The 16,037-nt window shown below is 40.3% G+C and overlaps 1 protein-coding gene across 1 annotated transcript in view; it reads left to right on the forward strand.

Annotated features, from left to right (window-relative positions):
• The window catches only part of DNAH5 (dynein axonemal heavy chain 5), a 5,174,212-nt gene that overhangs the window by 3,169,163 nt on the left and 1,989,012 nt on the right, over window positions 1-16,037 (forward strand). The window contains exon 54 of the mRNA XM_078687662.1: window positions 5,510-5,663. Coding sequence (XP_078543788.1) covers window positions 5,510-5,663 — 154 coding nt within the window. The remainder of the gene's footprint in view (window positions 1-5,509; window positions 5,664-16,037) is intronic.

A 16,037-nucleotide genomic window follows, 5' to 3' on the forward strand; every position in this document is an offset into this window, starting at 1 on the left:
TTTTGTTTTTTCTTCATATGTGGTTTCCGTGTGACTTGTTTTTTAGTAGTTAACACCAGTAGGTAGTTATAGTTAGGACCTTGTTTCTATTCAAAAAGCGTTTTTCCTTTTGCCAATATCTTTGGCGCCGTTTGACGAATATTCACGAAATTGTCAAAACTAATGGTTCACTCAGGTTAGCTCCTGTCTTGAAAGTTTTGAGGGATTCGTTAAGGGGGGCTGAGGAAAAAAGGGGGTCCCAAAATGCGTTTTCTCCATGTTCATTTTGATAAGAACTGCTGAACGGAATTACACCAAATTTGGCAAAAAGGTCCAGAAAACGTGCTTTTTTAAAAATGGGGTAAATCTGTTCAGTATTTCCTGAGAAATTCAAACAATAAAAATATTGATATCTGAGCACCGAGGAGAATTCGCAAACCCTTCCGAGCACGAGCTTCATTCTGATTCGCTACCAACACTCCAAACTAGAATGTGTTGGCAGCTATCTTGTGACTCAGAAATCCCTTCTAGGGATTTTTAACAACACTACAAAATGAACCGCTGGAAGGAATTACACCACATTTGGCAGAAAGGTAGCTCTTGGTCCACAAAGACTGTTTTTTATTATTTGGTGTAAATACATTCAGTAGTTTAAGAGTTATTAAAAGAAAACCACATTTGCATATATAGGAACTCTGATCCTCCGAGGATCTGAGAATCCCCGTGCTCAAATCTGATTGCCTGCCAACAATTCAGAAAGAAAGTGTTGGTAGCCATCTGTGGCTTCAGCCGAATCTCACCCCAAAAAAATTTGAATAAAAAGAAAAGGGAGCAGGGTAGGAATAACCTGTCATGGGGTCCCCCTGTGACCCTCGACAGGGCCAAAAGGCCAAAAAGCACTTTTTTGTGTACATTTTGTCCACAGGAATGCGACAGAACTGCGAATCCAATGCGTAATTTAAAAAAGAAAAACGAGTGTGGGCTCCTGCGCTTGTTTCCATTATAGTCCTCAAGTGGACCTGGTCCCGGGGTCATGCAGACTTTTTTTTTAAAGAGGAGGGGGTGCATGGGCCCCCCTTACTTGGGCTTAATTATGCGCCTGGACCACTACTTCCCAAGGGGCTTAATTTTAATAACGCTGGGAGGCCGCTTGGAACCCCCTGAACCCTGGGAGCACCGCCTCCTTGGAGCTAAATACAAAGAAATAGGGGGTCCTCTCAGACCCCCCTCCCCGGAGCCCCAGGGACCACCACCTTCCTGGGGCTAAGTTAAATATAGAGCTGGCCACTTGGACCTCCTGTGCCCCGGGGACCACCACCTCCTTAGGGCTTTCTTTTTTTTTTTTAAGGCAGGGGCTGTACAGCTGTCGGCCCCGGGAACTATCACCTCTCCGAGGCAGGCCCTTGAAAATCAAAGGACGGGGGCTGCTCAGGCTCCCTCCTGGAGCCATACATGGCCATGGGGACCTCCACTCCCCCAGGGCCAGCTCTTGCCATGTCCCGGGGTGCTCACCCTCTGGACATAGCTGTTTGCTATAGCTTGGTGGGAGGTCACAGCTCCCACCAAGCTAGAGCAAACACTCCGCTTCCATTGGGCAGGAGCTGTCAAAGTGCTCCCGCCCACTATAACTGGAGGTATCATCTCTTTCCCTGCCCGCAGACATGATCCTGCCCGCAGGGGGTTAAAGTAACATTATAGTTAGGTGAATTTAAGTTAATTGACAACATTAACTTTTTGAACTAAAAAACACAGAAATTCACAAGTTATAGTTAGTAAATCTGACTAACTTTAGCCCCTGCACTGCTTATAACCTCACATATTACATAATTTATGAAATGTTCAATGACATAATTGACATAATTGATGACATCACTGATGACATCTCATATGACATCTCATATGACATCGCTGATGACATCACCCAAGCTTCTTTTATTCACACTGGTATACTATTAGAGCTCTGAAAAGAAGTACAAAATAGCAAAATAACTCCGAGAAATATGAGGTATCATTAATGCAATCTCAGAATTAACTCCCATAGGTGTAGAAAGCATGGCATATGTGCCACATTGACACTATACCATACACTCCACAGGTAGCGTAGTTCACACTAACTAAAGACCACAGATACATGGGAAACCCTCATTGCAAACAGTGTTCAATCTGTGTACAACTGTTAAAGAAAGCCAAGTTCTTAAAAATACTAAGCAAAATGAATGCCCTAGTATGGACAGATTTTCTCTGTATCAAACCCCTGGCAGTCAACGAAAGTGCTGGATGAATAGACCAACCGAATGGGTGCATTGTGTCAGCATGGTAGCCCCTGAGACGAAAGCAAGCCTGAAAACACTGCCTTTAGTTAAGGGACCGGTGTAGCCCACTGGGATTCCTAAGGTGGGAGCGTCTACCCAGCCCATTCCTGGTGGCCCTGTTGACCATGGGGTTGCTTTGGTCTTATCCCCCACTGAATCCAGACTGGAGGTTCCCGATTACTGGGATGGATGCCGCACCCCTCCCTTAAGTGGCACCCTTCCTGGTGGGCCCACCATAGGAGAAGTAGTAGAATCACAGCATACCACCCTTGAGACAGTAGTTTGACAGTTCTGAGTTGGTTTGTGTTACAAGTAAGGCCTATTCTGCATAAAACTGCTGCACTGCTGTCATAAATAGTTTGTAAATCTTAATTGTAGGTTTCATGCACCTATGGCTGTAGATATGCACCATTACGCAGCTGGTTGCACAAAGCCCTCTTTTGACCCGATACACCTTCCTGGAGGTTCCTGGGCAACAGGATTAACTGAAGCTGCTGGAGGACTGTGGTGCACAGGGCTTTATGCCCTGCTTTTGTTTTTTGACAAATGCTGTGCAGTTTTTTCTTGTCTTGTTGCAAGGTGTTTTGGTATACCAGTTACATCAATGACAAGTGGGCCTGATGGCACCCTAAAACATATGTGTTGCATAGAATAGACACGTTTGCTGGGGGGGAGCAAAGTCAGGCATTAATGTTGTATTGCATTTATCTTATCTTATCTGTAAGCAACAGTAAAAACATAGGTATGTAAAATATCAATAAGAACAGGTTTTAAAAAAATCACAGTCACCTAAGTTATATTGCGACGCGAGCAGAGATGTGGGTACTGTTAACAGTTCTCACTCTATGGCGAGAGTTTACCATGTATCATGCAGTTCGCAGACAGTGAAACTCTCATGAGAAATACACCACAGAATATTAAGAAGTATCTACTAAAAACAGTGTACACTCCATGTAACACTTGGCAAAAAAGACACTATTCACTTAAAATAAACATCTGAAGGTGCAAAATATTATACTACCTTCAGCCTTCACACTTCGGTGAAAAATTAACAGATAGCCCATCTTCTGAAGCAAAATGAGAACATTTGCAGAGTTTAATACCTGTTGCACACAGTAGAAATTGTCATGCTGAGATAATTCTGTCTAATAACTCTAGGCTACTTACAATACTTAGTATGTTGAATCTTTGCCTTACAGACATTTTTTTCTGCAGGACCTAAAAACTTGTGTGATACATAATGGACGCAAGTTGTTAACTGTCACCTGCACACAGGTTACGCTTCAATGCAAATATTTATAATGTGTTCAATAACTCTTCACACCTATGATGCATTAGGAGAATATGCATTTTGCAAACACTTGCACCCATTAGCTGGACTCATCCTGTACAAAAATTGGTAGAAAAGTAATATCGTAGCTATCCGCCACTATGTAAACTATAAAATAAACTAGTACACTCATTGGATGATTTCATAAGTGATGTCATAAATTATATCATAAAACATGTCATGAGTGATGTAATATGTGAGGTCATAAGCAGTGCATGATGGGGCACAAGTTATAGGGCCTGTTTACGATGTCGGTGAGACCGCCACTGACAAGCTGTCGGTGGCAGGCCCACCACAGACATAAAGGTCATTGGCCCGATTGTCATGTTAGGATGCAAGTGGTCGAACCATATTGGTCAGGGAGAAAGATCGCTGCCTCTGTCAGGATTAAAGATCCACAGGCTGCCTGGCACACGATGTGTAGATGTGCACAAAGTGCCTTTTTCCACTGAGGTTTGTGCTGCAATCCTTTTCCTGGGCCGCAGCACAAGCTGCAGTAGAAAAAAGCACTTTCCGACCACCATTACAGCGGTTATATTGTAATTGGGACTGATTGTCGGGCAGTCCCCTATCCAACCGCCATTGTTATAAGGGCCATAGTTAGGTCTGCTAACTATATTTGGTGAATTTCTGTTTTGTTTTTTATTTCAAAATGTTAATGTCAGTGATAAATTCCACTAACTATAACAGTATTTTAATCTTTGTCTAAAATACTGTTATAGTTAGTGGAATTTATTGGCATTGTTTAACAAAGAGGACCATTGCCTTTGTGTCACAGTCAAACAATTAAGTATTATCTTTGTATAGTTGAACAACCTATAACCATTTCAAAATGGCACATCTGTAAATAATCTTTTCTATGCCAAAATGTGGTCCTTTGTTAATGTGTGCTGCCTTTTAAACTATTGTATGAGCTGTTCTAAAACTTTTTGTCACATGAGCAAGGGGAACTCTTCCCCGAAATGGGTTAGGTATATGGCTGTAGCTAAATAAATCACTTTTGCAACACCAGCACGGGCTTTTGTTTGGTAGATAAACACAGTATTGCTGCAATTTGACACTGAGGATTTTTCTCCACCTACTACACGAGCCATAGCACATAGAGGCCAGAGGAAGGTGTGGAAACATGTTTCTACATACACATATACTTACCTTAACTACATTTATCATGAGTGATAATACATATGTGCTGTAAAAATGTGTGTGGCAAATGAGTGTTAAAGGCATTGTGTTGTAAAGGTAAAGGTTTTTTCATGTTCAGCAGTACTACACTGGGCCCAGGTGGAAAGTAAGGCCTTACATAGAGAAGAGAATAAAGGTCTCCGCAAACACCCAATTACCAAAAGCTGAGACAAATTATGGTCCTCCATGCGAAAAGAACATAGAGACGATTCTCTATCTCCCTGAAAAGTACAAACTGACCCCCAGGAACTCTTCCACCTCCTTTCCTGCTGATCTCAGTCACCCCCTGAACTCAATGCGATGCCTTGATTTCACACCCATTCCGTAATTGTGCATACAAACAATCCAAGCAGAAGCCCCCCACAAATGTTTACTCCACTTCCTGGCGCCTTCACTCGCCCAGCTAAAATGTAATGTTTGTAGCTATTTTTGTCCAGTTTCTGAGTGTAACTGTATGATTACAACATTTGCACCACCCACAAATAACCCTTTCTATTAAATCACTTCACATTCAATTTATGTACAAACTTTTTGTATAATGTTTTGCATTATCCTCAGAAACGGATCATATGGCATTGATTCGTAACATTTAAAACTTAATAAAAAAAATTGTTTATACTAATTTCATGTATGTACCTGTACTTGAAATGAAGGTAAATAATATGTTAAAAATAAATATAATGATTTTGCTATTGTATAATTTCAGATCATATAATACATCAAACCTAATGGAAGACTTGAAGGTTTTGTATAGAACAGCGGGGCAGCATGGGAAAGGCATCAGCTTTATTTTTACTGATAACGAAATTAAAGATGAATCCTTCTTGGAATACATGAATAATGTGTTGTCATCAGGAGAGGTAATTTTTTTTCACCATAAAAGTTATTTAACTATTAAGTACTTAATTTACTTGCCTCCCTTTAGTTAACAAACAGGGTCCCTTTGTCAGTATATTCCATACAATTCATTTAGTCATAGGTTCCAAAGAGTAGTTCCAGACTAGCTGCTTTCAGTTAAGCATCTGTCCGGACTTTGTATATTTTGAACAGTAAGTAATGCACGACTTCTCGTTTTTGTTTTTTTGTCTGCTGTTTACAAATAAAGTTCACTGCCGCTTTTCTCAAAAAGTCATTTCAGCAATTACATGTGGCAATTTAATATTTTTTTTTTTAAATCCTGACGTAGAATAAGATACTTTTTAATTCATTAAAAATACAAAAACACCTGAGAGGTATTACCATATAAGGGAAGGAGCAGTAGTGTGTTGCCATGATTCTTGTTGCATTAAATCTACATTACATTACAGCTTTTATGTCAGTGACATTCAATACGCACATCTAAGAGACTTGCAGATGACAACTGTGTTGCACTATTTTTAACTTATTTTCCGACCAAGGCAGATGATAGTGGCAATAAACACTAAATGAATGCCCCAAGATGGCTACTGCAACAGTAACACAAGCAGTGGCAAAGCCACTGCTGTATGTGAAGCTTATTGCCTTTGTTAAGGCTTGTTTTTAAAAATAATTATTAATGTAGCGCACCCACAGCGTCCATCATAATTTGTTTTGCCTCTTCAAGAAAAAATAATATAAAGATGGATACTGCAGATAGGCCCTCTTGAGCAGCCACCTTGGAATGTTTTTCAATCCTTTCAGAGATGGTTGCTTACTGATATAGTAGTAGAAAGCTTAAGGCAGCTGGGGGATGGGGTAAGTGCACACATGCTGAGAAATAGTGCTACCCCAACAGGGTGGTATCCCCTGGGTGTCCAGCAGATTCCCCAGAGGGGATAATGATCGATTTGCAATAATAAGAAAAATACTTTTCAACTGTGTTTCATTTGTTGGCTGATTCTGTTTATTCATGATCAAATGTAGTCAAAGTATCCATGTAGTAACTTCTCAAAAATATAAATGTTAAGGTGAATCACGTATTTCAACAATACCCATCCCAATACATTTCAAGCTGTCTTAGCCCTTCATCAGGAGGTGTCATTTCTGGAAAACGATGGTTTTAGTGTCTTCTAGTGAGGCAGTCATTGGAGAACGTAACAAATTCAAATCTCTTAGCAGATGAAAAAAACACATCATGTAGACGGAATACTACTTGCATTGTGTATGCCCATAGATAATAGAATTTAAAGAGTGAAAAGGGTAAAAAATAAATGGCCTATGCGTGATGCTCATACAATTAATTTTTGGAACAATCAAGGAGTGCTATGTTTGTTCAAAAATGGCAAGTGTTGAATGTTAGTAACCAAAGATGTTATTGAATTAAGCTAGTCAGTTCCAATAGATTATTTAGTGTCCAGATGCTTCGGTTAAATGTAAGCATTATTACAATCGGATACCGCAGTAAGAGTGTCATGAAAAAACATCATAAAAATAATTTCAAAGACAATATCTAGCAAACTGTTCTGCTGCTATTCCAGTCCCTCATGGACATGCAATTCAGGTAAAAAAACAATACATTCAAAACACAGTGAGACTGAAATCATCATTTGAAGGGAAAAAACACCAGAATAGGGGAGAAAGACACTGAATAGGGAAAAAAATGAGATTGACAAGAAAGCCAATGAATCATAAGCAAAGGGAGAACAAAAAGCCCACTCTAAATATATATGGAACGCTGTAGATCTGTTCGCCAACAGACAAAACTGTGCTCCAGCTCAATCCTAATTAGGAAAATCTGAGCTCATTTACTTTCTGCTACCCACGGATCTTTGGATGCATGAGAGGCAAAAGGGAGAGCGATTTTCGATTTCAAAGTTTCAATGTGTAACTCATTAAATCACACAATAATCCAGCACACAACTAGAAAAAGCTTAGTAGGATTTATTACAAATTCAAAACTAAGCTCACATAAACCACTCTTAGCATATAAAAATACAAAATTAGAAAAACTTGTCCAAATCTCCTCAAGAGATGTGCTCGATACAGAAGAAATAGTATGATTAGTTCAATTATTACAAAATAAACAATCCGCAAAAAGAAAGTTGAGTCAAGTTGCACATTAATTTAGTCTCAACCCACAGCATTTATACTACCCTAGTCTATCCTAGCAAGGATTCCTTATTCTAATAGATGAATGTCAGGTTCAGGACCAATATAGGAGAAAAATAAAGAATGGTGTCAGCAGTTGAAGTCGTCAGTAGAAGTACTCCAAGCATGGGTCAAGTAACATGAAGCCATTCAAGAATAGGTCTGCACCCTACAAAATCCCAAAAGGTGTGTATGCCCACTAAGTAACAACAGACAACATCAACTGCATTTGAAAGGAGCATGTCCCATGTGACCTCCCGTGGGGTACTTTTCCAACGGCTAGGCTCAATTCTTTCAACTCCTTTCTCACACAGATAAGCTATCCTCTTTGTCCGTGGCCATTCTTCTTCTCCTCCATGGGAACTTATCCCCATGCTCGTTACCATTTTCCTCTAATGCTAATTTGTCCTTTCACACCTCACTATCAAACAAAACAAAGACCCTTCTATGTTAATTAATAACGCTTATTCACACCTGCAGTGGAGACAAAATACAGCAAAAACATTCTGCATTGAAAGTTAAGCACAAAGCAAATGTTAACTGCATTGTACACTTGCACCGCAATACAGCGTGAGGCTAAAATTAATCACGTGTAACGTTAAATGAACACACATTAAGCCTAAAACAATAGCCAACTTAACAAATGCACTAAGTTAAATGTATGTGCATATTACAATGTGGTAATAAATGTACATAACTAAACATAATATCAGTTCCACTATCTCACTAATAATGAATTTCAATCTTACATTCTAATGATTGAACTTCAACCTATCCACATATGTTAATTACTAGCATCACAATATCTTGTTGACACTTTATGTTCTCAAACTCTAACTCTCCCCTTACAATACTTTCCATTAATCACGTTTATGCACAATGTTTATTCACATTTACATCATATGCAATGTGCTTAATAAATGTTACCCCTTTTTCAGTAAAATAGTCACACATAATAGTTGAGTACCATCTATAGGTGAGTATGATGCACACCTACATTATCTGACATTAAAATCAAAATATTGCTTTCCTGAGCCACCCTCTGATGGCGTATCAAGCTATCACATCTTACCTTTTTAACTTATCAGAAGAACAAAGTTAAACCCTTGTGGTGGTAATTGCATTTTTCTAGAACTATTGCAGACGTTTTAGTTCATTATACTGTTCATTCTGCCTCTTTCGTAATTGAATATCATCTCTTTTTTTAATGTTTCCTTTTCTCGCTTTATATCTCCTGTACACTTTCACTCCCACAATCAATATTATCACGCAAAGGGCATAATCAGCAGTTGTCTCAAGACCGAACCAGCTATACCACTTCCCAAATCTGCAAACCACCTACCTACTGCACTTAATCCATGTCCCACACACCTTCGGTTGCCAGTCCACCTAATTCATTATGCACACCAGCAATATTCTTTATGTACTTCTGCAAATCCTTACTTTTGTCTTGGATGTAAGTCCAACATTTTTTAACTCTTAACATCAGACAGACTCTGCCTTCTTTTGCGAGCAAACTGTCTTACACAAGGCGATTTTGTAAAGCCATAGCTCTAATAGGAACCATCTCAGAATTTACAGTCAACAATGCTCCTGGAGTGTTAGTAGATAACTACAGTAGACAGCTTTCTACTCTTAATGACATTCAATATCATCCCTACGTTTGGTATGAATTCTTCAAAATATCTCTTACAATTTCTCCAGCACTTGCACCACGCTTAGGTCTTGACTTCTCTTCCCACACAGGATGATCCAAATTCTTCATATGATAAATCTTAAAATAACCTGTACCATACCATTCATTCGGCAACTTGAAGTAAGCATTCTTTACACAAACAAAATAAACTCCAGGCATCACAGGAACTGTTCTATCGAAGAATAGCTTCCAACTTTCTTGAAATGCAAAAGTATGGTCACACTCACCTACAAAAACAATATTGTTTTATTCTTGTCCTTGTGAATGCTTAATTTCCCTTAATGTTGCTAATCTAATGTCAACACCCATAGTTCCTGCAGTTTGAAGTGCCACTTCTTCTTATGACCAATGTATAGTCTTAATTACTACAGCTACCTTTTCCTTGACTGCTCTACACCTGTCCTCTCCCTGCTCCAAAGATTTCTTTTCAATATCAGTGAGGATGCATATTAAATTATTTCTATGTGTTATGAGCTGTGTCTAATGCACCAACTGGTATGAAATATCTATTTACAGTTTCAGCAACCCTAGTATCAGAATGCCTATTTAGATGCTTAACTAGCAGAATCTCTCAAAAAACTCAATCATAGTTTGAATAATAATTAAGGCTCCCTGTTTTCCGTTTTTTACTGATTTTTACAGATAAATACAGACAGAAAACATTAGTGTTTTTGTCTGTATTTATTTTTAAATGTGGATAAAAATGGAAAATGGGGTACTTTTTGAGTAATTCTAAACACTGTTTGCCATGACTGCCAGACCAATAGATGTGTGGATTGATAGATAAGGGGGTTAAAAAAGAAAGGATTTTTTGTAAAGAGGCTTTAACAGCAGTAGATATGCACAAGGTCGATAGTGAAATTCACATATTTTCATATAATGCACTGATTTATCTTCTGGGAGTGTTCACAGCACTGAAACCTGGCAGACATTCAAGCATGAGCGCATATTTATCAGTTAAATAAATGTTTCAAGTTTCAAGTTTAATTTATTTGCATAGTTAATTAAAACGATTGCAATACAAAAGAAATGAATATATACTCATTTAAAAACTGTCATGTACATAAATAAAAAAGCAGGCATCTAAAAAGCCATATTGTCTGAGTTCCCAAATCATATACTCAGAGTGTTCGCAAACCCCTTGCATTTATACAAATGCTATTTCTGGTTAAATTCCTATTGTCGGTATTTCTGGCATCTTGCTGCCGCACAGTCTCAGATATTTTACTGTTCTGCAGTTCAATTGTGGGTCGCTCGGTTCAAAACATGCTAGCAGAGCTTGCCTCCTGGTGCGGATCCCTCATTGATTGAGAGGTTGTTTCAGAAATTTCTTTTGTTCCATTGTAAGTTCTCTACAGGAGCATAGTAGGTGCAGCATGTCTTCCTGGGCCGATCCACATAGGCGGCACACAGAGCCAGCTTGGGTCCGAAGCCAGGGAGGGAGATGCTCGGTGCAAGGGAGCAGTCCGAGCCTATATCTCATAAAAGCAATTTTTATATTTTTATCATAACCCAAGTTGAAGTAGGTTTGTATGCCCGGCTTCGTGTATGTATTCAGGATCATCCAACCGTGGGATCTCTTTGATAGTGCATCCTTGTCCTCCAGCCAAGAAAGGAGTTTCACAGTCTTCCATACTAATTTTTTGAAAGTAGCGGTGGTTGTCGGTGTTTCCCAAAGCTGGTTTAGCCCCAAATTATGTAGACTGCTATGTAGAAATTCCGCGGCTGGTGATGCGGGGTTCGATTGTAGCTCCTTCCACATCTGTTCGTTTAGCGTGCCACATTCTGCTCTTCGCACTTTGTCCCAAGTGATGATAAAGGCCCCTTGTCTAGCAAGTGATTGTTTCAGAACGCCAAATTCAAGACTGATTAGGGCAGGTGAGGTGTATTTCGGCAGCCCAAAGATGATCCTATATGCCGTTGTTATTGTGGCATCGAGTGTTTTTGCGTCCTTCCCTTTCTGTGCTTCGCTGCCATAGGTGATGGTTGGCAGGTGTTTTGCCCGAACAGCCTCGACGAGTGGTAGGATCGATGGGCCTGTTAATATGGAGTTTGGTGTTTTAAGGAAGATTGCTAGTGCTACTCCTTTCTACCTTATACTGTTCTTCTGTGCCACAAACCGGCCGCCTGTATCCAACTTCACGCCTAGATATTTGTATTCAGTTGTGTCCTCTATTCTGGTCTCACCCCAGAACCAGGCACCAGTTTGATGCCTTTTTCTCCTGACTGTCATTGTTCTTGTTTTGCCAAGGTTAATCGTCAGGTCATTTACTTTGGAGAAATCCCGCGTTGTGTTTAAGAGATGTTGTAGCACTACTTTTGTTTTGCTGATCAGGACTATGTCATCTGCATAGAGGAGACAAGGTAATGAAATATCTCCTAATTTTGGGGCATGTGAGTTGCAGCTGGTTAGTAGCGGGACTAAATCGGCAATGTACAGATTGAAAAGGGTGGGTGCTAAGACACAGCCCTGTTTTAACCTTTTTTCCGTGGGTATGCGCCTTGATAGATGCGTTCCATTTCCCAGCTTCACCTGTAGCCACGTGTTCGTATGTAGATTCATTATTAATTTGAGTAAAGGCTGTGGAAGCCCCCAGCTGTGTAGTTTGGACCACAGTCTGGTGCGGTTGACATGATCGAAGGCGGCTTTGTAATCAATGAAGCATAGAAATAGAGACGACTGTGTGGCCTCAGCCTTATCCATGAGCATGGCCATGCTTAGTATGTTTGTCGTTGTCCCGACCGATTTTATGAAGCCAGTCTGTTGTAGGGGAATTACGGATTTTTCTTCTACCCATGCCTGGAGATCCTCCAATAACAGGCCAGCAAAAAATGTGGCTTCGTTGTCTGATAATGCCACTAGTCTGTAATTTTGTGGATCCGACCTCTCGCCGGATTTATGGATTGAGGAGATGATTGAGCCTCTCCATGAGCTAGGGAGGGTATTCAACGTTCTAATTTCTTTGAAGAGTGGATCCAGAGCTTCTACCCAGAAGGTTGCCTCCTGTTTATACAATGCTGGTGGCAGCCTGTTTGGGCCGGGGGCACCTTCTCTTCTCCCTTTTCCTATCTGCAGTTTGATGGCACATATATAGTTAGTTTGGGGGTCCTCGGTAGGTGTGTCTGTTACTGAGATCTCAGAGACGGCGAGATAGTTTTCGACCCCGGTTAAATAAATGTGGAAATATACTAATATCAGCTTAATTTTTCCACAAAACACTAAATAAATATGGATATATACAGGTAAAATGAGCAAAAAATAAATATGGATAAATACAGAAGGAAAGGGCAAAAAAATAAATACCATAAAACCAGGAGCCCTAATAATAATACTGGAAATGATCTTGTTCATATTAAAGACCCTGCAATAAGCTATATATAATGTCATATATTAGTGGTATATGATGATATGTAATTCCCTCCGCTACTGAAGCAGGAAGCTGCATACAAGCATAGCAATCTCGCGCTTACATTGTGTTGACATGCTCGTATAGAAAATTAGTGTAAGCATTTAATGTATAATCTCCCCTGGACAAATCTTAATATATTCTGTTCTCCCAATAAATGTACCATGTGTACTGATTTCTGTTCAGGGGCATGTTTCTCTTCTTTAGCATTAGTTGAACCTAAACTTAGCCCTACAATTAATACTATTAAGCTTAACAACAAAAGTGTTATTACTGCACTTAATATGTATCTACGTTTATAACTAGTGCTATTCGTTTCCATACTGTTTCCTTACTGTTTAGATTCAGACCAAGTGGGGGAAGAAATAGCAGCAACAGATTCTCTTCTGTCGGTCTCCACCGGTGCAACAGCAAAACAACAACTGTCTCTATGTGCTTTGACTTTATTTACTGAACTATGTGCAATCTTTGAGAGGCTTCCCTAACCCTACTCCATGTTCTTCTAAAGTGTCAACCCAAAGATTTTTCATCTTCCACTCGGACCTAAGTTTTCTTCTTCAAGCAATTTCACAAAAGTTGATAAAGTTCATTCAACATGTCTTATAAGTTCTGAACACGGTTCACTTATGAGCAATTGTAACAAATCTTCTCCAAGCTCTTCAGTTTCTACAGGAGATTGATCCGGGTTTAAATGTAGAAAAACTGTTTATTTTAATATTAGATTTCTCAGAGCACTCAACCTTAGTGGGTAAGGAATGGCAAATGCAAGGAGAATATTCAAACCAATCCCCGGACTCTTCAGCAAAACATCTGTTATTAACACAGATGTTTACAGAGCTCCCCCTCATCTGCATGTGTCCACTCAGGAGAAGAGTACCTCAGACAAGGCACTCTCGATCTCTTAGACATTCTGATATATGTTTCTTCATCTTAGTGTCCACTCAGTTCAGATTCACCAGAGATCTCAGTGAGGAGTGCAAGAGCTCTTTCAGACAATAACTTCAGTCCTCACCTTTAATTATTCTTTGGACCAGCTTTCCTCCACCACTACTCATGGTTCCACAATACTAGCTCCAGCGTGAGGGTCAGAATCCTATTTGTTCACCACCACAGCATCAGCTTCTTTCTCTACAGATTCAACTTCAGTTTCATTGAGACCCCCTTCAACTTGTTCAAGTGTTGTCCCTGACTCTGTCCGGTTCCCCACAGTTTGCCTGACCTCCTTCCGTGCCATTTCCACCACCACTGGTGTTTCTTCTGAGAGAAGAGCTGTTACTCGTTCATGGGGACACAGGACTCTATGAGTGTGGGAGGCATGCATGCAGTTCGGTAGACCACTACACGTCACAGCAGTTGTGATAACCAAGATCACCTGGTATGGACCACACTAATGTGGTTCAAGACAGTTCTTGCTCAAATGTTTCTTCACCATGACCCAGTCTCTGGGACTAAGGTTGTGGCACTGCTCCTAATGTGGCAGTGCTATTACAGTTTCAACCTGGTGAGAAACAGAACTGGCCACATCAGCCAACCCTTTACAGTAATCAAGTACCAAATTGTCTCTGATGTTATTAAGTATGTAGGTTGGCACAGCAGGCAGTCTCATAGTTCGTCCAATTATTGTCTTTTGCGGAGATAACCCCATCTTCCAAACAGGAACACTGCGAAGACTCATCAGTGCAAGGGACAAAGCATAAGGCCATTTTCAGAGATGTGTAAGCACACACTTTGGCCAATCTGGATTTCACAGTACTGTTGACCTGTTCTACGATACCTGCGGCTTCTAAATGATAACTGCAATGCAATCTCTGTTCCACTTGCTCTGCTGCACATAGCATCCTTAGAACCTCATTAATAAAAAGGGATCCTCGGTCTGATTCCAAAGAGGGCTGAAATCCGAATCTCAGAATCAGCTCTCACATTAGCAATTTAACCACAGTGATACTATCACAACTTCTAGTCAGGTATGCTTCTGCCCAACATGAGAAGATGCACAGTACCACTAGAATGTAACTCAATCCAATGCACTCTGGCATTTCAACAGAATCCAGTTGCACCCAGTTGATAGGACCGCCGGACTTTCCTGTGACTCAGTTTAACAGCAGTTCATTTTCCCACATTCATTTGCTGACAGATCACACATCTACACCATAATGCATCTGCCATCATTTGAAACTTCAAATTGAACCAAGTCTGCCGAACCAGTCTCAGCATCACATGCCTTCTCACGTGCATCTGCCCATGGTAAAACCTGGTCATCGGGGGCAACAAACTATTAGGCAACACTGGTCTTCTGTCTCCTGACTCACAGATATCATACTCACGTTTCACACATCCTGCTCTAATCCAACCTTACTGTTCTTCTTCAGAAACCTCCTCTTGCAACCTTTTCACAAGTATCAGCAATTGTCATCAACAGGTTAAAACCTGCTTCATCAGATCCCTTGTTTGCATTTTCATAATTGAAAGTGCAAACATTCAGTACACAAAAACTTCATTGGCATATCGATCACCAACGGTCACAAAATCATTTCCTTTACAATGAGCAGAACATTTCACCACTGCAACCTGTGATAGCATTTGAAGTGCTTCTAACAGTTTTCTCACATTTTCTCCATTATGAATGGGGGACTCTGACTAGGTCAAATATCCCCTTTCATACCATAACTGTTCGAAGTCAGCTGTCCTCGTTTCAGTAGGAGTTGACCCTCCCTGATTCCCTCTCCAAATCGAGCTGTGATCATACCTAGGCACTGTAGGACCAATAGTAACTGGCACTGTAAGAGCATCCAGAAGCTACAAAGCCAAATTAGTTTTGCCGTTTCCTAGGGTTACAGATTGTGTTCCACCCTTCAATATGACCCCTACAACCCCAGAACTAGGAGCAACTGGTGCTGCAGCACTGTCAGAACTATCAGTAATATTCACATTTTCGCCACTGTTCATTGGTGTCTGAATATATTGAGGCGAACGTTCAGCCGACAACCCATCCAAGAGACTATCACTTGCATCACTGTTGCTATCTGCATCTCCCTTCTTCCTCTGTTCTCTACTCTCTTTCCCATCCTCATTTCCCTCACTTTTTT

Source organism: Lissotriton helveticus, chromosome 4_1 (genome assembly GCF_964261635.1).
Source record: "Lissotriton helveticus chromosome 4_1, aLisHel1.1, whole genome shotgun sequence".
Classification (NCBI taxonomy): Eukaryota; Metazoa; Chordata; class Amphibia; order Caudata; family Salamandridae; genus Lissotriton; species Lissotriton helveticus.